Source organism: Thamnophis elegans, chromosome 1 (genome assembly GCF_009769535.1).
Source record: "Thamnophis elegans isolate rThaEle1 chromosome 1, rThaEle1.pri, whole genome shotgun sequence".
In the NCBI taxonomy this organism is placed as follows: domain Eukaryota; kingdom Metazoa; phylum Chordata; class Lepidosauria; order Squamata; family Colubridae; genus Thamnophis; species Thamnophis elegans.
In genome coordinates, this window is record NC_045541.1 from 82,188,856 (window position 1) to 82,212,638 (window position 23,783).

Here is a 23,783-nt window from a genome sequence, read left to right on the forward strand (position 1 = left end):
AAGCAGCGATGGGAGGGGCAAACGTGCGGCGTCACGTGATGCGAGAAGGGGGGCGCTGCGAAATGAGGACTCGGCGAGGGGCGGGGCGAGGAGGAGGAGGCGGATCTTCGAGAAAGAAAAAAAGAGCTCGCGCGGTCACGCGCCGGGGTTCCTATGCGGGGCTGTGGAGCGGCAGAGGGCTTCGAGTTTCGGCGGAGGCTGCATATCTGCGGGGTTCAGCGGTTACCCCTTTAAGGCTCCGGGTTACGGGTACCTGGGCTTTTTCTATAGCGAAGAGCGTTTTTAAAAGAAAATGACGAGTTGGTCTTAAGTTGCGGTGAGTCCTTTTTGAAGTCCGGACTGCCCCTTTCAAAGGCTCTTCTGCTCGGACTCGGTGTAAATCTGTAGAGACTGTCACCGACAGGTATTGGGGTGGGTGGGTGAGTGGATTAAATCCGTATAGCTGAAGCCGTTTCTCTCTCATTTGCCGTTCCTTTTTGTATGAATCTTTTCGCCAAAGTACTGTCTCCCGCGACACAGAGAGGGGGAGAGACGATTGGGACCCGCCTTAAGCCCCGCTTTTAATTTTCTCCCATTCTACTTCTTGCATCTTGTTCGTTGGAGTGCGGAGCTCTCTTGATTTTGCACGAAAGGAGGTTTTGGAAATAAGAGAGCCGCGTCTTCGATTCTCAAGGGATTGTCAGATCTACGTATCTCTCTGCAGGAAGGCATCAGAGAGTTATCTCGGGCTGCCCATCCTGAGAAAGAGCCCCCTTCCTTCCCCAGGAAAGGAAATCGTCTCGCAGATTTACTTAAATTGCAGGGGCATCCTTAAAGACGCTGTATACTCAGCTATGCTTTTAGATGAGGGAGTAATTTTCGGTAAATAAATAAAAAAAATAAATCCTAAGCGGGTTTCTGATACTTAGGTATGAATTCAGTTTGATTCATCTAATGATAAAACTTCATAAGGTTAAATGATCATCTGTTCTGAAACAACACTGCAGTGGAGAAAGAAAGGCTGGGAAAGTGGAGTAAGATGTAACTTTGTTCTGCACAGCACGGACGAAAAAAACACACGAATGCATAGAAAAAAACATTCTCACTGTATATTAGCCACGATGAAAGACATTGTGGATGAAGTATAGAGTTTTAATCAGGATTTGAAACCATGGCTTGTAATATTTATCTCAACCCTGACTCAGATCATTTCTCCGTAAATGCTGGAGGGTTGGTGATTTAACTTGTACTTTCAGTTCCTGAAAACTTCTCCTGCAGTTCCCAAGTCCTTCTGCACCTCCTATATTTTCTTCCTGCTCCTTCACCCAAACTAGTGCCAAGTGTTAATTGTGTCTCCTGATTAAGCCATCCTATGACTAAAGTGCTTTATATAAAAACTAAACAGTTGGGAAAGATCCACCAAACACTATAAAAATGGAAACAAACTGAGAAAAATAATCTGTTGGGTGCTTCATGTCTAAATCTCTTGTATGTAAACCACAGGCAGGGATTTTATGAATACCAGTATTCATGAGCACAATTGAGCCCAACATGTTGCTAAGTAAGGCAGTTAAGTGACTTTTGCCCTGTTTTATGATCTTTTTTTTAATCATAGTTAAGCCAATCACTGCAGTTAAGTGAATCTTGTGGTAGTTAAGTGAATCTGGCTTCCCCCATTGATTTTAGCTTGTCGGAAGCCAAGTGGGAAGGTTACAAATAGTGATCATATGACCCCCCAGGACAGAGCAACTGTTATAAATATGTCAGCTACCAAGCACCCAAATTTTGATCAGATGACTGAAGATGCTGCCGTGGTTCTAAGTGTGAAAAGTAGTCATGTCACTTTTTCAGTGCTGTACTTTTAAACAGTCACTAAATGAATGGTTGTAAGTTGACTACCTGTAGTCTTTCCATATACTTTACTAAAAGTACAAATGTGATATATTAACAAAGAATAACATACAACTCCTCAATAGCACAAGGAAAATAGGCATTCAAGAGGCAACTGGCTTTGCCCTAAGCTGACAAGTTTATATCCTCTTCCTGAAGAAGTTGATTAGTTCTGGCTTTGGACAATGCATAACTTTAACAGCTTGTTTTAAAAGATAGGCTTTAGCATAACTCTTACGTTACAGTAAATTACAGTGGTTTATGGAGCAAAATATAGGTTAGCACAGATGAACTAGGTTAAAATATAGCAGCCATGTTGGGCATTTTACACTTTTGAGTATCAACATTGTAGGTAGCCAAATTAACAGTATGAAATTGTATTTCACGTTTGCCCTTACAGGAGGAATAGAAAAATGAAGCAATAACATTTTGCCAGAGGCCATTGTCATGGCAGCAATACCTGAATCTTACAGCCATGTGTTGGCAGAGTTTGAATGTCTTAGTCCCCTGCTTTCTGCTCTCAGGCTAGATTCCAGTCGTCTGAAGGTGGGTTTGAGTCACAGCTATTTTTCCGCTTTTTCTCCCTTTTTGATTGTAGTTTGACATCCTATATATTAATAGCATGTAATACATTATAAAGCAACATTTATATTTGCTGGTCTCTTGTAGGTAATCATGCTAGTTGGTCTGCAACTGAAACAGTTTTGGGCAAATAAAAGTAAAAAGCAAATTATAAAAATAAAATAACAATGGAATTAAAGAATTCCAAACATAAACTGCCCCAGGAATTGAAAGGGTAATATTTTGCTCAGATATAATGTCTGTAATTTAGCCAGATTAAATGTTGCTTCCTGTTTTAGCTTTGTACTTGATTAATGGCCAGCCAATGTATTTTGAATGTTAGTTTCACTTTTTATTAGGAATTATCAAAACAAATGCCCTCTTTCATTAATTTGTGCATTTTCATGTTAGCTGTTCTTTCAATTTTTCAGCTAGACCTATCAGCAAAGAATGATTTGGCAATTCTTGTTAAGTCTGCTGTAATTTTGTAAATTAAATCCTGGCTATACTATAAATAATAATTCTCCACAGGTTTTTTTCCCAATGCATCATGGATTGAGAAATATGATAAACGTTAAAATTGGTTACAGATGGCCCTCAACTAATGACCAAAATAGACTGTTGGGTGCCCGATGTGTAAGCCTCTTGTATGTAGTTTTTCTAAACCACAGGTAGGGATTTATATGACTGCAAGTAATCCTTGACTTACGACTACAGTTCAGCCCAAAATTACCATTCCATTGCTAAGCAGGGCAGTTTGTGGATTTTGCCCCATTTTATGACTTTTTGCCATAGTCGTTAAATGAATCTCTGCAGTTGTTAAGTGAATCTGCCTTTCCTCATTGACTACTTGTTATATGTTGGCTGGGAAGTTCACGAATGGTGATCACACGACCCTGGGACAATGCAACTGTCATAAATATATGCCAATTGCCAAGCACACAAATTCTGATATTGTGACAATGGGATGTTGCAACAGTCATATGTAAAATGATTATGTCACCTTTTTCAGTTCCATTGTGACTTTAAATGATTACTAAACAAATGGTTGTAAGTCAAGGACTACCTGTACTTAAATTAACACAATTTCAGACAATTGTATCTGACCCTTGTTTGTTTGAACCATGCATGTTGGACAAATCTGCTTAAAGTTTGGAAGACACAATAGCTTATTTCATGTTAGATCTTTTGTCTGCGGTAGAGTTACAATCACATACACTGTCTTTATTAATCTAAAATGAAAGCAGAAGTATCTGAAATTCTGCAGGTAGTGAAAAGGCATACACAATACCAAGTTCTTTATTGAGGGTTGTTCTTTAACATTAAAACATGGTGTATTTGTGAACTGGGCTGTTATACCCTCTTTTTTATCAAGGGCAGCATATAGTCATTGTGGTATGTATCAGGATACACCTGGTGAGATGCAAAAGGAAGGAAATGTCTCAAAGTAATGTGACTCTCTGCCCAGAGGAAGATATTTTTTGTCTTCAAACTCTCTCCATTTTTCATGTTGTTATTTCTATACCTTAGCTCTTCTACTTTACCCAGTCTATTAGTATTTTTAAATAGTAATTTATCAAAAAAAAAGTCAGATGTGTGAAAGGGAATTGGGAGCCATCAAAAAACCTCAAGGAAGCACTAGTTTATGGGCAGTGTGTTTTATGCTAAGCTGCTGAGAAGACTTGTGGGTTCTAGAATTCAAAATTAACATGGTAGAAGCAAACATAAGATCTTCCCTGCCTGTTTCTTGGAAGTGAAAATATGATTAATTATGAATCAGACACAAATTGAAGCCTTTTAATAACAACTTTCCTTTCCCTCCCCTTAAGTGTACGTGTATCGGAATTTCTCGAAAATGGTTAGCACTAGGAAGTTCAGGTGGAGGCCTAAATCTCATCCAGAAAGATTGTTGGAAACAGAGGCTTTTCCTTACTCATAAGGTAAGACTGAATTAAACTTGCAGCAACCTTAGTGTAAGAATGGATTGTAATGGGCAGGAACTGGAAAAGATGATTCAGAAAATCAACAATGAAAGAAAACAAAATTAATTTTAGAGGCCTAATACAGTAGTGGTTGTTTAATGACTTGTTGCTTACCCCTCTGCCCCAAATTACCTATGATTGGTCTTGAAGTTATAACTACTGCAACAGCGCCCCCCCCCATCACATTTCATATGCTTGGTAACATTTACAATCTTGCATATTTGGTTGTAGTTTACTATAGTCATGTGACCACTATGCTGCTTTTGCTAATTTTCAGCAAAATAGAAGAAGTCCATTTGGGAGAACGGATTTGCTACCAATATTACTTCTTCATTGATACTCCATTTGTACCCTGTTTCCCTGAAAATAAGACCTCCCTGGATAATAAGGCCAATTGGACTTTTGAGCGCATGCACTAAAATAAGCCCTCCCTGAAAATATTGTAATACAGCAGCAGCCATGAGGTGACCATGCTGGCTGCCTCCTACACCTGAAAAATAATAAGACCTCCCCGAAAATAAGGCCAAACACTTATTTCGGGACTGTCTTATTTTCCGGGAAACATGATAATGCTCAGTTTTTTCATGGTTAAGAAGTTGAAAAAAATCAATTTAAAACCTTAGACCTTAGAGTACAAATAAATGATACCAGGTGTTATGATTGGACTAGATAATTTTTAAAAATGTATGTGATGTGGGGCACATTGTGGAAACCTAGGGTGATCATTTTATCTCTTTGTAGGAAGGTGCCATTTCCTCTGTTGCCTTTTGTTTGCATGATGAGGATTATGTTGCTGTAGCTACCAGGTAACGACATGTTAATCAAATAATTTATGTACTGTCCATCATGACATTTTGACAAGAAAATATTTATTTCAGTGATGCAGGCAAGATGCTTATATATGTGTTGAGAAAAATGAAAGTAAAATGAATATTAAAATTAGAGATGTCCAGTCTTTTTTTCCAGACTACTCATCTAATTAATTAATAGCCTTTTCACGTAATAGTATATTTAGAACTTCAGATGTTCCACTGTCCTACAACTCATTTGTGTGCATGGGATGAAGAATAAATATGTACACTATCAGCTTGTCTTGGTATCCAGAAACATTGGATGCTGTGATCAGTTCTGACTTGCAAAATATCACAAGTGGAGTATTATGTTCTCTTCACTTTTTGTGCAAATAAAAAGGGGAAAGAGAAGGATGAACTACTTAAATTCAGGTGTCAAACCATGGTTTGTCAGAACAAGGCTAATATTATTTGCTTTTCAGAGTATTCTGTCTGTAAATAATTCTGTCTGTTTAGCGGGATCCATTGGAAGAGGACTGCTAAGAGAAGAGGCATACAACATTTTTTTTTGTAAGGGCTAACCTTCAGCTGGCAGTGGAAGGGTTTGAAATGACCATTTCACAATTAACATTTGACCTCAAATGTATCTTTTAATATCTACTGAATTTGATATTATAATGAATGTAATATTATGAATGAATGGCTGCTTAGAAATAATAAACTTTATTTTCACAGTCAAGGCGTTGTAGTTGTATGGGAATTAAATCAAGAGCGCCGTGGGAAGCCAGAGAGGATTTATATCTCTTCTGAGCACAAAGGCAGAAAAGTAACAGCTCTTTGTTGGGATACTAATGCACTCCGTGTTTTTGTTGGTGATCATGTGGGGAAAGTGTCTGTGATCAAGATTAATTCCTCCAAACAAGGAAAGGTATATTTTCTTACTGTATTTTGAACATAAGAACTAAGCATTAGCAAGTTTTAACAAACATTAGCAAGTCTTAACAGTCAGGATTTCTGATGTCCAAAGTACCAATGTCTTTAAAGAAAGCACAAGCTGCAACATTGCTAGGTTAATGGGCTAATTTGTTTGATGGACCTCCCCTTTATTCTTCTGGTTTCAAACCCAGGTCTGATAATAACTGCCAGGGTGAAAGTGGTTGCTTCCATGATGAGCAAAGAAGGTTGTTTGTGAGTTGTGATATAATGGTCCAAACTCATTGAAATCAAATTTGACAGTTTGGATTAAAAAACCACATGCATAAAACTACATTTTGGGTTATTGTGGCATCCCTGTGGAGAATCCGTTTGTATTCTGAATTGTGTAAGAAGATAATATCAAAGGATGACATTATCAATCAATCAAGTTCAAAGAAGAAGCTGTCCTACACTGCATACTCTTTCCCCCAGTTCATATTAATATTTAGAAAAATGTTTTCATTGGTCCTTAGATATTAATGATGTGCAGTTTCAGACATTTCAAATGTAACATGAAATGTATCTTAAAAAGATAAATTATATGTAAGTTTTCTTTTGCTTTTGTTTTCTTGAACAATTTATCTTAGTAATTTAATTTTGAAACTCCTGTTCTCTATGAATGTATTAATTAGGCATGAAAAACATGAGTGCATTTTCATTTTTTTCTATAGGCTGCTACTGCATTTGTGATGTTTCCCATTCATATTATAACCACAGTTGATTCTCGTGTGGTTCAGCTTGATTATCTGGATGGCAGATTGCTTATCTCTTCTCTTACACGCTCTTATTTATGTGACACGGAGAGGTAATTAAAATATTAATAAACTGCCTGAAAATTTGATGCCATGCAGGTAATCTGCAAGGCATCTTTGAAAATAGTACCTTGCACTTAGAAATAAGAGCATATATTTTTGTCACACCTCTGAAGGTAACATTAAATTATATGTGTTAGCTCAAGGTTCTCAAACTCATAATTTTCATGAGTTCTACATGAGGAGTAGTTTATTAGCCTGAAAGCTTCAACATGAAAGTCTTGCATACATTGAGGTAATAGTTGTAACTGTATTGAAAATAAGGAATATCATAATAAGGTATAAGACATAAATTAAATACTTTACATTGCAGAACAGAGCTGTAATACAGATAGTTTCTTATGGCTACTTAGTTGCCAGCAAACTAGTTAATTAAAAATTAACTAGAACACAGGATATAAATCTGCTTTTACTTTTCTTCTTGCTGAGCAGAGATCTTCCTTCATTTATCCCCGCTCTCTTTGTCAGGGAGAATCTATCTCTCTTCTCTGAGAGATTTTGCTTGCTTGCTTTTCTGTTTCTTGCTCACATTCTCAGTTTGGGCGGTTAGTTTCAGCCCTTCTTCTCCTTAGTTAACTCATCTTACTCTTTCTCCAGTTTCGCAGCTCATCTCCCCCGCCCAAACCTCACCTCTCTGCTGCCCTGTCAAGAGACACTGGTGCCATTCCAGAAACAGCACCTATGGCAGATCACGTGAATAATCATTTTCTATGCCACTGAATGCCTAGCAACTGTGGCTGGTTTACCATTCCTGTAAACTTAAAAACAATAGTACAAAAATAAAACAGCACAAGAAAGAACAATAAACAACAATAAAATAAATCCAGAAGAGGGCAGAAAGAAAGGGTTATCACTTGTCTGGACAATGAATCAGATGTCTAAGGACCTTGCAAATGCTAGCAAGGTAGGAGCTCTTTGTATTTTTTTGGGGGGTGGGTGGGTGAATCCATTCTGGAGGTCAGGTGCTGCTACAGAAAAACAGTTCTTCTGACATCTGAATGGGTGTCATTGCTTAATGGATGGAACCCAGAGTGTGCCAACCATGTCAAGACCAAACTGGTTGCATGATGCTATATGAGACAGATAGTCCCTTGAGTGACTAGGCCCTGTGCTGGGCTTTATAAGTAGTGGCCAATATCTTCAATCACATCTGGAAAATAGTTCCTCCCCATTCAAACTTTGAGTGTGGCTGTGGGTGGGATGCTCTGCATCTGGGAGTTTATCATCTTTGGTCTTGGACGGTGTTTTATTACTCCAGACAGACCTGGTGGTAATTTGAGATTTGTCCTGGAACCATGACTTGGAGGGCCTTTGTGCAATTTTATATTGTTTGCTTGTTGTGCCCTTTTTCTGGAAATGTCCTTTGGAACATTTCTTGTCTCCAGAGGTAAGGTGGGCCTCCCCTCTTCTTGCCTTTCAGAACGGTGTGAAAACATAGTTCTGCAGCCTTGCTTGGGGAGCACAGCGTGGGCTGTGGGGCTGATTAACATCCTGAAAGCCTTCCCTTTTAAATTAATTTTTAACATTGATTTTTAATTATCTTTGCCTCTTTTTAAATTTTGACTTTTATATACTGTTTTTATGTTTCGATATTTTATTGTACACCGCCCTGGGTCTCTCTTGTGTGGGAGATAGGTGTTTCAAAATTAGATAGACACACAGACAGATAATTTCAGTTAGTGGACTACCTCTTTTGTTTGTAACCATCTCTAATGGGGATCATTGTTTTTATACTAGAAACTTTCCTTCATTAGATTAATTAGTTAACAGCTTTCAGTCAATACTTGTAAAACTCTACAAAGAGGGAGCTGCGGTAGTCCTCGACTTACAAGCATTCATTTAGTGACTATTCAAAGTTACAATGGCTTTGAGAAAAGTAACTTATGACCATTTTTCACACAACTGTTGCAGCATCTCCATGATCATGTCATCAAAATTTGGACGCTTAGTGATTGGCATTTATTTATGACAGTTACTGTATCCTGGGGGTCATGTGATCACCTTTTGTGACCTGACAAGCAAAGCAGTGATTCATTTAACAACTGTGGCAAGAAAGGTCATGAAATAGGGAAAAACCACTGTCTTACTTAGAATAAGAAATTTGGGGCTCAATTGTGGTTGTAAGTTGAGGGTTAGCTTTTTTTACTTTAAAAGCATAGTTGAAATTGAAAATTTGCTCTTTATAATATTCACAGAATACTGTGTTTCCCCGAAAATAAGACACGGAACCACCGAAATAAGTGCTTGGCCTTATTTTCGGGGAGGTCTTATTATTTTTGAGGTGCAGGAGACTGTGAGCATGGTCACCTCATGGCTGCTGGTCTGTTGCAATATTTTCAGGGAGGGCTTATTTTCGGGGGAGGGCTTATTTTAGCACATTTGCTCAAAAGCCCAATTGGGCTAATTATCCAGGGAGGGCTTATTTTCAGGGAAACAGGGTATTATCCACTTTAGATAGTAAATTTCACAACCTTCTGATTTGTTTATGGTCATTGTAATCTTCAGAGTGTCAAAGCTTGTACATTTTGTAACCTTGAAGTATGCTGATGCAGTACCTTTACTAACTTTGTTTCCAAAGGTTTCATTGTTTACAAGGCTTTCTATTTCTTTTACTCTGTCCTCACTCTGCGCAATCCAAGATAAAATTTCATACACAATTTGCTTTAGAGATTATGCTCCAAAAGAGGGTAAATATAATAAAATGTAAGACTCACGTAAGCTCTGGCTACCTCATCCTTCACATTCCCCAGAAGTCAAGCCAAGATAGCACAGACAAGTTCTGATATTGTTCCTGCAAGTTGTTCAATTTTCAGGAGTGGCTTTTGATACTGTAGAAAAATGAAGGTTAGGGAAGGAGACAGGAAAACCCTATTAACCTAAAGGACTTTCATTTTCTGCTGTTGGGGGTAATTCTTTGAATTTTATAAGCTAAAAAAATTATATATACTATATATAGATATTAAAATATGGAGATGCCTTCAAATCTTTGGGGATTTTTAATAGTGTTCAGTAAATTTTCTTCTACATTCTCATTGTTTTTGGTTAAATAGGGAAAAGTTTTGGAAAATTGGAAACAAGGAAAGAGATGGTGAATATGGAGCTTGTTTTTTTCCTGTTGGAAAGAGTGGGGCAAATCAACAGTCTCTGATATATTGTGCACGGCCTGGTTCACGGATATGGGAAGTCAACTTTGAAGGGGAAGTGCTGAGTACACATCAGTTCAAACAATTGTTGTCAGCGCCATCTCTTCCTGTTATTACTATCAGGTATTGATTCTAATGCAATCAAGGGTTGTGTAGGCTTGAAATCTAGTGGGGTGTGTGCCAGGCTTGGAAAGGATTTCATCAGCATTCTAATATGTAAGTTAAAGTGAGAAGCTGAAACCTAAAGTTATCAGTCAGTCTGCCTGTCCAACTTTGATGTAGTAATTCCAGTGACATATATACAATATTATGTAAAGGTGCCTTTAAAGTGATGCCAATTTGAATTGCTTCTGAAAATTTTCTGCTGATTCACATAGGAAGAGATCCACAAGTATCTTTTCAGTCTAATACATTTCATTAAAAGGCAGAAGCTTTGATGAGTATGGCTCACATTAACCATCTGTGAGGTGTAGCTTACAGAAGCTTACACTTTTAATGAAACATGTTTGAAAAAGTATTGTAATTCTCAACCTTCCTTGTGATATCTGTCCACAGAACCATTTAAGAAAAGTGATATGGACAGGCAGGCAAAGATGCACAGTCTGAGCTAGTTTTAGTGATACATCTTTTTATACAAATAATTATATAGAAAATCCTGCCAATATCAAGTTGTAAAAACATTGCAAGAAATAGATTTATGTTGGGTCGACATAATGCCAAAATTTCAGAAATTTGTATGAAACTGTCTACAAAGTGTCACTTGTAATACTTTTATGGGTAACATTTGTACATAATATTATTTCTATTGTTATAGACAAATGCTTTAAAATAGGAAAAGTATGTTTAGGTGTTTGGGAACATTCTAAAAAATAAGGTAAAGTTTGGAGTAAAGAAAATACAATACAATACAATACAATAGCAGAGTTGGAAGGGACCTTGGAAGCCTTCTAGTCCAACCCCCTGCCTAGGCAGGAAACTCTATACTGTTCCAGACAAATGGCTATCCAACATCTTCTTAAAGACTTCCAGTGTTGGGGCATTCACAACTTCTGGAGGCAAGCTGTTCCACTGATTAATTGTTCTAACTGTCAGGAAATTTCTCCTCAGTTCTAAGTTGCTTCTCTCCTTGATTAGTTTCCACCCATTGCTTCTTGTTCTACCTTCAGGTGCCTTGGAGAATAGCTTGACTCCCTCTTCTTTGTGGCAACCCCTGAGATATTGGAACACTGCTATCATGTCTCCCCTAGTCCTTCTTTTCATTAAACTAGACATACCCAGTTCCTGCAACCGTTGTTCATATGTTTTAGTCTCCAGTCCCCTAATAATCTTTGTTGCTCTTCTCTGCACTCTTTCTAGAGTCTCCACATCTTTTCTACATCGTGGCGACCAAAACTAAATGCAGTATTCCAAGTGTGGCCTTACCAAGGCATTATAAAGTGGTATTAACACTTCACGTGATCTTGATTCTATCCCTCTCTTTATGTAGCCTAGAACTGTGTTGGCTTTTTTGGCAGCTGCTGCACACTGTTTGCTCATATTTAAATGGTTGTCCACTAGGACTTCAAGATCCCTCTCACAGTTAGTACTATTGAGCAAGGTACCACCTATACTGTACCTGTACATTACATTTTTCTTGCCTAAATGTAGAACCTTACTCTTTTCACCATTGAATTTCATTTTATTAGATAGTGCCCAATGTTCAAGTTTGTCAAGATCCTTCTGTATCTTAAGCCTGTCTTTTGGAGTGTTGGCCTGCCAGCTTGGTGTCATCTGCAAATTTGATGAGCTCCCCATTTATTCCCTCATCCAAATCATTGGTGAAGATGTTGAAGAGTACTGGGCCCAGTACTCTTTAACATCTTCATCAATGATTTGGATGAGGGAATAAATGGGGAACTCATCAAATTTGCAGATGTAAATCAATATGTTCATGAAAAGAATTTAAAATGAAGTTATTCAAAACTATAAGCAGTTCCAAATCTTCAGCTCGTTGTGATTTAACAAATTAGTTCTGAAGCATAAAATAAAACTGATGCAATTAATAGAACTAAATCCTAATTTACCTAAATGTGCTTTTTTAAAAGGGAGGATCCAGAGTATAATGCTTCTGCATGCTCTCCTCAGTCCTTGGCATTCCCCAAGCTGCTTTATTTAAGGTAAATGTAAAACAAGATTTTTATTTTTATAAATTGAGATTTCTTAAATATTTATTTGATTTATCTCTTTTGCTTCTGTAAGAATTCTATTTATATGTCATTCATCTCCAAACATGTTTTGTATTATCCCCAAAACAACACTGTAATGTTAAGAGGTAGTGACACTTCACATATTGGTTTAATCCATGGTTTTCCTCCAGTGTTTATAGAATAAAGGCAAATTGGCTGGGTTTGCAAACATGCAAGCTATTAAATCATGGTTTATTTATTAGATTTTGTAATCCTGTCTTTACAAAACACAGTAAATAAATCCTTGTACACAGCCAAAAGCCAAATAAAATCATTTTATGGACTTGCAAGATGTATGAACAGAGATAGTAATTGTTTAAAAATCATAGTTTTCTTATCAGAATCAGGTTTTAATGGATTAATGTACTATTTAAGTGCCACATAATAAAGATTTAGGACTACGTTATCATAGGAACAATTTCTGTGAATTTTTATGACTCACAAAACTTCTGCTCCTTTAATTGCAGAAAAACATTCATTGCCCTAACAAGTATGATGAGTGCAGTGCGTTGTTTCTTTGCTGCAATCTTAAACAAGTGCCTTCTCACATTACACTTTTATCATTATGCTTGTTGTAGAAACAATTTTTTAAATTTTTAAAAGTTTTATTTTCCAATTTATAGAGCCTCATGAGAAAGTGACTCTGGGCTGCCTATAACAATTATTTGAGTTCAGTAGGGGGATTTGCAGATTAGAGGCCAGGTGAGAACAAATCTTGGATAAGCCAACCTTGCGGTTTGAGAGAGAAGAGTCTCTTTCCCACCACCTGTTTCTAAGGAAGTGAATGCGTCTCATCATGCAGTGGGGACGTTCCTTGTTTGAATAGCCCAAAATGAAGAATAGTATCAGTGAAAAACAAACACAAAACACTTCGGCCACATACATTTTGTTTACAAGCATTCTGTTTCCTTACAGTGAGCACTGTATAATGACATGGACAGAAAGAGCCATTTATATTATCATCCCTCAGAACGTCCAAGTTCTTCTCTGGAGTGAAGTGAAAGGTAAGCATAGAGAAAAATTGCTTTTATGTAGTCTTGAAGCAATGCCAGTGAAGTTTTGACGTGCCTAAATATCCTCCTACAAAGTTTTAAAGAATTTTTTGTATGACAAATCACAATTTAATACTGTTTGCTGTTGTGACAGAGAAAAGCAACTCTGTGACTTTTGTAGCCTCTCTCTCAGTGATGTGTTTATCCTTACAGTCAGTTAGTATGCATTGTCCTGTGCCTGAGCCATTTTTTTCTCTCTCCTCCAGATTGCCTAAACACTATATCTTCCTGAACTGCTTTTCTCTTGTGTACAGGAGTCCCTCAAATCTCCTAACCACAAAACACCTTAATTTAGGGGTGTCAAATTTGTGTCATGACAGTGGCATCACATGATGTATCAGGATCCTCCCCTCCTTCACTAAACCGGGCAGGGGCGGGGCCAGCATGTGACTCATCCAGCCTGTGGGCTGCGAGTTTGACACCCCTGCCTTAATTGATTAGAACTGAACTCCCAGCCGTTTCCTGAAATTGATAAGACCCTGATCAGTTTCACACCTTTTTTTTTTGCCTCCTAAACAGCTACATTTAGCTAGTAGGTAAACAAACTTGCAACACATTCCTTTCTATTTGTGATTTGTGCCTGCTTACTCTCTTTAATCCCTTCCTTTCTAACGAATGTAAACACAAACATTAATTCTTTTCTTGTTAATTTTCCCAGTCCAGGGTGAGCATTCCATAGGGTGGGGTTTTGTTCTTTTACCTGGTTCCCTCATGACTCAAATTCTAGGAACCTTCTCCACCGTTTGGGCCCACCCTGCTGTTTGGGTTTGTATCCTTCTGATGCTGTCATCCAAAGGAAAGCTGAAGTAAAATCACAAAACAGTCACAGGATTGTCCACTTAGTGACTGCTTCGCTTAATGATTGAGTTGCCAATCTTAGTTGTTATCGCTAAAGGAACTACTATACTACTATACTTATATTATGTCTTGTAAACTTGCATCCTAACAAATATATGCAGACATGTATTGCAGGACTCAAAACTTAGTGATTTGCAAGTTCTTATTTGAGCGGAGTAATAGTGATTGACTTATTGCTGGTGATCTTCCTTCTCGTTTTACTTTCTCATTTATTTATTTCCTTAAGTTATAATTAATTGTTGAATTATATAAAGGAGGTCTTCCCTTTAAGCAAAGAAAAAAGTCCAAATTCTGTGTGATTAACTGGGATAGGCTAGATATCCCAATGGAAAATTGTCTGTTTGTGACATGGGACAGATATGCTATCATCTTGTCCTTCACATCCCTGTAAACAGAACATTTTTAAGAGAAGAGCAAATTTATTCTTAATTATGATGTATGTGCAGCATTTGAAGCTGGTTTTGAACTAAAGTTTTGACTAAAGTAATATTTTTCTTTCTAGACATCTATGATATTGCAATATATAAAAATGAACTCTTCTGCTTACATACCAATGGAAAAGTCTCTCATCTCTCCCTTCTGACAATTGAAAAATGTGTGGAACGATTGCTAAGAAGAAGTTTTTGGACTCTTGCAGCCAAAATGTGTTGTCTTTTTCAGAATTCTATTGTTTTGTGTCGGGTAATAAATGTTTTTATTTAATGTTGTTTTCATTTAATGTTTAATATATTCATTGTATTAAAAAACAAATCTGATACCTTTTTTATGATACAAATCTATTGCTATGTTTTTTTAAGTTAACTCATCTTAAGGTTTACAGCTGGCATGGTAACTCAGCAGTTAAAGTTACTGAACTTGTCGGCTGGAAAGCTGCCAGCCCAGGTTTGAGACCTGAGTGCCAAGTAATGGGGTGAACTCCCGTTACTTGCTTCAGCAGTTCAAAAGTAGGCAAATACAAGTACAAATATAGGTACCACTTTGGTGGGAAAGTGACAGAATTCATGCTGGCCATATGACCAGCAATGAAATGTCTTTGGACAACGCTGACTCCCCCAATTAAGAAACGAGGTGAGCACCTCTCTAGAGTTAAACAAACTAGACATGGGAAACCTTTACCCTTAAGGTTTTCCTGCTTGTTTTCCCTGTGTCTCCTTCAGACTCTGTCAGGCAGGCCACATCTGCATCACATGCAGGCCACATCCACTCCGGCTCCACAAGGCAAAAAAGTCACGATACGTCATGTGACGCGATCAAGTTTGACACCTGTGCTCTAGGAATTTCAAGATACTTTTGAACTATATGGGATGGGTATTCCCAAGCATAGAGTATAGTGGGTTATTTTTTAATACTTAGAATTTTCATCTTCATAAATTAAGACGATTTAAGATGGTTTGTGTTTGTTCAGTTCATTATTCAATCTTTCTAATAATTTTTAGTAATGAAATTTTATTGTTTCTTTAGTATCTTCAGTATCAGATACTTATCATTTTAATCCTTTTGTTTCCTGTCTGTTAACTACCAGTATAATTTTACTAAAAATCTATAATTTGTGATGGGCAAGAACTCACAATTTCCTAGCTTGTCTCTCTTCCAGGAGATTGCAAGTCCTAGTGATGCCTTAAGCAATAGTCCACACTGGCTCTTGGAATTAAATTGGAATTATTAAAACTACAATGTAATAATAAATATATTAAATAATTAAGTCATAACTAATAATTTATTAAGAATGAATATATAAAGAATAATCTCTAAATTGGAATAATTAATGGATGTGTAATATATTTCCCCAAACAAATTTAAAACTCTGTTATAATTTTATAAAGCCTTGATGTTTTTTTCCTCAGACATTCATTTTGTGCATTGTTAGGCAAGAAAACTTCTTCCTGCAGATAAGCTGGAACATCTGAAGTCACAGTTGGATCTGTCAACAGAAACTGATCTCATTACTCAACTTGAAGAACTGATCTCAAAACTTGAGCCTTTAGATTCTGCATGCAGCAGCAGAAGAAGCAGTATTTCTTCACATGTAAATATGTCCCTATACATTTTTTTCATTATATGCGTTACATTGGATATGTTAGGAAGTTGTCAAATATAGTATGTATTACAATTTTTAAAAATTGAACCTAACATTTGGCTTGTATGTTTTATCCCAAGAGTGTCTTGATTTGATAGAGAATTAGAGTATAATTTAATTTGGAGAAATTCAATATGTATTTTGCCTTTAATTAAAAATTCTCTGGGAAATCAAGTTTTTCCTTCTGTAAATAACCTTTGCCATAATAGCACTAACAATGCACACTATATTTATTTGTGATGTGTTGTATGTGTTTGGGATAGTGGTAACATTTTGGGCTGTAGAAATGAATACTAGCCCCATCTATACATTTCATTTACTTGGAAAGTTAAACATGCAATTTTTCTTCTTAAAATCTGTAGGAGAGTTGGCTTTGTTTTATCATAAAACAAATGTTTTAATCTATATTTAATTATGTAAGAGGTAATACATAGTTTATATTGTGGTTTTCTTAACAGGAGAGTTTCAGCATATTAGATTCTGGAATTTATCGTGTTATTAGTAGAAGAAACAGTCAGTCTGATGAAGATTCTTGCTCCTTACATAGCCAAACGTTATCAGAAGATGAAAGGCTGAAAGAATTTCACATACAACAAGAAGAAGAACAGCTTGAACATGGTAATTTAAATGTTTGTTGGGTACTTTTATAAACAAGTAGTTGGACATGCTTTGATTATTTGGAGAATACGGTTGCTCTAATTCCAATAATTTGGCATTATTTGGACTTTATATAAATGACATTAAATTGACATCAAGATAGGATTGCATTGATTTTGAATACCAATTTCATATTAAGACTAAATAATAAAAATGACAACATTCTGTACTATTTTCATAAGTGTTCACCCACTTGTTTTGTCCCCTTTTCTTACTTAGCTCTAAGTAATTCTGAATTTTAATGAGCTGTCAGAAGTTAGCTGATTAGCTAATTCAGTGATCAGCTTTGCCCAGTATTCAAAGCACAATGTGCTTTCTTTCATTTTGGCTTAGTATATTATGTGAGTCTAGCCACTGTGGTTTGTAAATCACAGTAAGTGTGAATCTGGCCATTTTGGCTTATTGGTTTAAAAATTAGACATGATAATCTTTATATACATAATACATTTTAATATATCAGAGTATTCACATTTGGGACAGTTTCCCTTTCTTACTAATACTCTATTGCTTTCATAAACAAATCTATTATTTATTTCATATGGTATAACAGAATACAGCATCTTAAAAGAGCCTTTGTTTTTATATTTATGCTGCTGCTTCTTGCTGGGAAATCCTTGTGATGTTCAGGAGCCAGAATGTGTAGATTATTTAGCCATGACAAAGTCATATTGCCCATGGGGGGCACCATGAGGAGGCTAGTTTACATTGCACCCCAGTAAATTATGCAAAATCCATAGATCGGCAAAGAATCATTGATTCTGAAGAACCCTGGAATATAATAATGTTCTCTGGACCATGCTGAACAGGATTAATACACTATAGAGTTGTATACATTGTAGGAGGATAATTGTGTTACTCTATTGTGGCCAAAAAGGAATCTAGTTGTATCTTGTTAGTTTAACAAACTTCATTAAAAGACATAAAACTTTAATGAGTTGCACCTCACTTTAGCAATTGCATATTATATAGTGAATGGCAGTTCATAAAAGCTGCTTTTTTAAAATAAAATTAGTTGGTCAGCTATCTTCTGTAATGTTGTATATGTTTGTGTTATTTGTCATATGGCAATCTTAAGTTGCTGAATAGAGTAAGACGACGTTTAATTTGTATGCTGTGTTTTGGGAGCACTTTGTGGTAACGTTGGTAATATGTGGCTGCTTGTATGATAAGTCAAGAGTCTCTAGGAATTCTGTAGCTTTCCCATCCAAGTAATAATTAGATTTGATTCTGACTAACTTTCAAACCAAGATAAGGGCAGATATGTGCTAACATCTTATGAACTTACTATTAATGTAAACATTCACTGATAATTACGTTTTGCAAATTTTCTATATAAAATTATACATACAAATTCATTTAGACCTGCTGCCTTATAAAAGGGTAATGGAAATCTTTTCTATTTTTGTTTCAGTTGAACCTCTTCATTTTAGAATATAAAAAGTTTGTTAATAATAGGTGTGCAGATGGCATAAATTATAATATGAAGGAATTACTTTCCTGACATTTTTCATTGTGAGACATAAAAATGAATGAATTCTATCAGAAAATCCTATTGATTTCCTCCCGTTATGGTTTGTCATATTCGAATCATACCTTCCTGGGGGAAAGAAGTTTCCAGATCTCTAATCTTTGGAGATTCAAAATGAATGACCTGTTTCCATAATAATTTTAAAAGGTGGAAGTTGTGGTTGGATAATTTTTTAAAAATCTATTTGAATCTGAAAAATCTAATGGGAAATGTCATGTGGTCATTCCTAAACATTATAGGCAAATCACTTCACAAAATTCCTAAATGTTGTTTTATGTTATGACTTTCCATTTTAATTTTGTTCATTAGACAGCATATCTCATGCTTCTCTGGTGGTGGACAATGTTCGGAGTGAGACTTTTCTTCCATTCAGTATTCCATTATCATTCCGTTCCCCATCTCCTCTCGTCTCCCTTCAAGCTGTTAAGGAAAGGTAAAAATTGTGTGTGAATTTTTTTATCCATTACATCATTATTTTTTGTTTAGTATAATTTAAACATACCATATTAATCCATATCTTTTTTTCCCCAACCTACCTTTCAACTTGCCCAAAGCTAGCTAATAGAGACTTAAGATTTCTTTTAAAAATGTCACAGTGGTGGAATGAGCAATGGACTTCTCCAAGATGTATTTTGCTTATGAGTTTTGAGATATCACTAAGTAGTTAAAAGATCTTGCGCCTTTAGGAAATAACAATTGGCCACTTGCTTCATGAGAAGCTGCCTGTACTTTCTACCATTTTTTCTTTCTTCTGGCTTGGTTGTAACAAATTTCAGTGGATCAATCCTGTCTTGAAACTCCATATAGTTAGCTAGTTTTCTTTGAGACAACTTGTTTAGCTGGTGATAAGGGAGTTCCCCACTCACACCATGTGCTTGCTAAGTATAGACCAGCGATGGTGAACCTTTTTTGGCTCGCGTGCCATGGTGGGTGCAGGGGAGGGTCGTGCGCGGGTGTGCCACACCCATAATGCAACGCTCGATCCCCCAGTGCGCATGCACGCATGAAAGGCACTCCCCCCATTTTTGCATGCTTTTTTCGCCTTCCCCAGGCTTAAGAGACTTTATAGGAGCATGGGGAGGCCGAAAACAGCCTTCCCTGCCCCACCGGAGGCTTCAGTGACCTTCAGGAAGCTTCCCTGAAGCTTCTGAAGGGCAAAAACAACCCTACGAGCAAACCGGAGGGGAGCGGGGGCTCTTTTCACCCTTCCCAGGCTCCTATAAAGCCTCTGGAGCCTGGGGAGGGCAGAAAATGGCTTTAGAAAAGCAAAAAGCTGGATTCAGCTGGCCAGCGCACTCATGCGTGCTGGCCAGCTGATAAGGCAACCCCTCACATGCCCCAACAAATGGCTCTGTGCACCACCTGTGGCACCTGTGCCATAGGTTCCCCATCCTGGGTATAGACTGTCCATTATCACCAACATTGTGATTAAAGGCTTCAAAATAAAGGACTGTCGTAACCACAAGCACCTCAGGGTTTTTATGCCAAGCTGCCAATGGTTTGTGGGCAGCACTAATTCAACTGATGTGATAAGACACTCCTTCACCAGATTGTGAAAAAGTTGCACAAATTAGAGAAGTCTACAGTATGTGAACTATATGGTGTGCGTGAAGCAACTTCCTCCATCACCAGCAAAGCAAATTACCTTGAAGTACATGACGACCTGCCACAAGGAGGCTGCATGGAGCCTTGTGACAAGACTGACTGAGGAAGAGCTGCCACTCCTGATGGAGGAGGAGGAAGAGCATATCCTTTGAAAAAGATACTTTATGCCACCAAAAGCCCATCTGCCATTTTACAAATTTTGTAAAGTAATAAAAAAGAGGACCAAAAACATTAACTCTGCAAACCTAGAAGTGAGATTTGATCTGTGACAACTACAGATATGTGAACCTGCAGATAACAAGGCTGCAAGTAGTATGAGTGCCCCTTTTTCTCTGTTTTTTTCTTGGTATAATATTTTTGGCATGGGAACTAGTCTGTCTCTCTCCTTACCTAGTTGGCTAATTTTATGAACAAAATTATTTAAAAAGAACATTTTCTTGAATATAGAAGTTGTTTTAGATGTAAGAACCCCTTATTTATGGAATAATACTTTTCTTTTTTACTGATATGTCTCTTAAGATATGACATTTTTTCCCATACTCTTTATTCTGTACTGCTCATCTTTCCTTTTTTAGTTATTTTACTAAACGTTACAATTAAAAAGTTAAAAACTAATACAAACTAAACAAATAAAAAGAAAAAATGGAAAGTGCAGAAAACAAAAAAAGAAAAAGAAGAATATAGTAAAGGAAAAGAAAAATGTATAAAGAAATGGCTTGCCCCTTCATCACAATTATAAACAATTTTATAGTAAGTTATCACCTGTAAAAATACAACAAATGATCTTTTCTTCCCATATCTCATATCTTATCTATAAACAAATTCTTAAAGCCTCATTGTTCAATCCTGATCAGCAAAAGTCCATTCAGGGCTACCAGAGATAACTTTTCTGCTTTTTATACTTTACAATAAACTCTATATTCCTTCTTTTCACTTTTAACAGTCTTGATCTTTAATCCCTTTAAATAAGGTCCTAGAATTCGATTGTTCATATTTTCTTTGTTCCTTCTCATAAAATAATTGAACAAGTCTCTTTTATAAATCCAGTACAGGAAACTTATCCAGTTCACCCTTTTGGTCTGTTATTTGTATATCCTTTTTAATTATTAAGACATCAACCAGTTTTATTTGTATAGCTAGTGTAGCATTTTTTTCCATATCATTCTTGTAGCCTGTCATTTTTAAATTACTTTCAGATCAATCTCAGTTTTGTCCAGTAAAATTTGTTCCTCTTTCATAACATCTTTTAAACATAGTCTGTCTATAATGGCAGGCACTTTTAAAATTAAGTTCTGGGCCATAGTTATCCTTCTGTAATGTCCAATGTTAAAGGACATTCTGTATCAGTAAGTCAAATTTATGTGTTCTTCTTTAATTCTAATTTTTAGCTCCTTCTTGGCCCCATCTAATGTTCAACCTTCAAGTTCCCATTTGATCATTCTTTTTTTTTAAGGGTTAGGGTTTCAGAAGGAATTTTGAAATCTTATTTCGAATCCACTTGCACCTTTAGCCTATTTATAACTTTTCAAGATCAGTGTTCTAATAACCCTTTTGCTGTTTATTCTGAAAAAAGAATGTTTTAATGTTCTTAAACTTGTGCTTAAAACTTCTTTCACTAAGGATTGAAGGAAACTCATCTGGTGCTGAAAAACGAGATGATTCAAAGCAATTAACAAGCAATTTTTGGACTTCTGGGGGGGAGGAGCCTGTCGCCGAAGGTGCTCAACGGAGCCCCTCTCAGAGTTCTGGTCTGTATATCTAATTAAGATCAATAGATATCACCCCTTTCTGGCAGAAAGGGGCAGGCAGAAGCTCAGGTGCTAGGATTTATTCGTAGTTCACAGCCCCCCTTCTTTTTTTTTGGGCTGCGAACGGAGAAGAGATCCAGCGTAACTGAGCTCTTATCTCCAGCCAGTTCCTCGCAGCTGCCTTTTTGCAGCCCTAGACAGACGATCCCCCCCTCAGGACAATGATAAATTGCTTAAAACAACTTAAGGCTAACACGAGCGGGTCTTACTCCTGTGATGTTTTTTTTTTTATATAACTATCTAAACACCAGCCTTGTTTTTCCTTTGAAACTTCTTTGTTCAACCGGGTTTCAAAATGGCGTTTTTACTGTGTTGGTGATTGATGACGTAATTAACGGGCTTTATCTCCCCGGAGATTGCTACTCATTAACAAGCAAAGTCTACAAATAATTTATTGAACTGACCAAGTGAAGACACTGCTTATCCGTTTATTCTCAGCTTTTATCTATAATGCCTCCCAGGTCTAAGCAGGCAAAAAAATCCCCCCCGCATGTGCTTAAAGAACTTGTTAGTAAATCGCTGCCTTTGCCTCCTACACCCCCTACTGGAGATTCCTTGACACAGGAGCTTTTTTTTAAAATACTCAATGACTTTAAACAAGAAATCAAAGAATTTGTGCTGGATTTATGCGATAAAATACAGACCAAAATTGCCCAAATAAAGGTGGATATGTTCGAAGTTACGTCTACTTTGACAGATTATATCGAAGAAATGGAGACCAAACTGGAAACTTTGGAGAAGGCTAATTCTAATTTGACTTCCAACATCCAAGCATTACAACAAGAGATTAGAGATACTCAAACACAACTTATAATGATAAATTATAACAGAAAGGCGTCTGCAATAAGAGTCAGAGGACTGCCCGAAAAGAAAGGAGAGAACTTGAAACAGACGTTTGTAGAAGCTTTCAGCCATGCGGTGGGAGGTCCGGGATTCAATTTTGATTGGAATATTCGAAAAATCTATCGCCAGAATTCGTGTGTAGCAGAACAACGACAGCTTCCAAGAGACATAATTATATACTTCTTCACAAGAGAATCCAGAAATGCGATCATCCAAAAGTTTTACAATAACAGGCTCCGAATCGATGGCCATGATTTGTTTGTCTTTAAAGAGATCCCGCTCCAGATGCTGCAAGCAAGGAGAGGCTATACTTTTTTTAACCCAAGAACTTAGAAATCGTCAAATACAGTATAAATGGGAAGCTCCAGCTGGAATCACAGTTACACTCGAAAATCAAAGATTTCGTATTAATTCTGTCTCGGAAGCCCGGGACTTTTATTATAAAACTCTGAAGGCGGGGCTTCTTGACTCACTCGGAAATGCGGAAGGACAAGGTGAAGGAGAGACAAGCAGCAATTCACTTGGTTACAAGAAGGAGGGAGTTGTTCTCCCCCTACTGGAGAGGCAGAGGAGCGGAAACTGAGGATTTAGTCATATTTATAAAGCAGCGGGACATGTGGTTATAAGGCAGAGGGTTGCCTTTTCTTTCCGGAAGGGCAGAAGAGTAAAGAATATAGATCCAGCGATGTCTTTAAAATACTTTCTAAGCTCTTGGACTGATTAAAATTTTAGGATTTCTGTTTGGTATGAAATGGTAAAGTTGTGTACTGATGAGGCATGGAAAGAAGCATTGCTTATGTTGGACAGATATTATACGGGACTTTTATAAGACTTATTTGAATTTCAATCCAAACTGCGCATGAATTGTTTTCTGTGAGGAAAGCGGGGACTAAGATTTATTTGAATTGCGGTTTGGGATGAATGGAGTCGGGAGGAGTGGGGCAGAAGGGAAGGTGGAGCGGGATATCGATGAAGGGATCTTGGGATTGAATGAAGT

The 23,783-nt window shown here is 37.0% G+C and overlaps 1 protein-coding gene across 2 annotated transcripts in view; it reads left to right on the forward strand.

The window, feature by feature from the left end:
- The first annotated feature begins 96 nt into the window (after nt 1–96).
- The window catches only part of HPS5 (HPS5 biogenesis of lysosomal organelles complex 2 subunit 2), a 39,269-nt gene continuing 15,582 nt past the window's right edge, over nt 97–23,783 (forward strand). For both annotated transcript variants that reach the window (XM_032222331.1, XM_032222339.1), the window contains exons 1-13: nt 97–316; nt 2,270–2,415; nt 4,260–4,370; nt 5,154–5,218; nt 5,939–6,131; nt 6,850–6,983; nt 10,041–10,256; nt 12,218–12,289; nt 13,274–13,362; nt 14,771–14,949; nt 16,136–16,294; nt 16,804–16,963; nt 18,840–18,963. In XM_032222331.1, the coding sequence (XP_032078222.1) occupies nt 2,317–2,415; nt 4,260–4,370; nt 5,154–5,218; nt 5,939–6,131; nt 6,850–6,983; nt 10,041–10,256; nt 12,218–12,289; nt 13,274–13,362; nt 14,771–14,949; nt 16,136–16,294; nt 16,804–16,963; nt 18,840–18,963 (1,601 nt within the window). In that variant the 5' untranslated portion in view covers nt 97–316; nt 2,270–2,316. The remainder of the gene's footprint in view (nt 317–2,269; nt 2,416–4,259; nt 4,371–5,153; nt 5,219–5,938; nt 6,132–6,849; nt 6,984–10,040; nt 10,257–12,217; nt 12,290–13,273; nt 13,363–14,770; nt 14,950–16,135; nt 16,295–16,803; nt 16,964–18,839; nt 18,964–23,783) is intronic.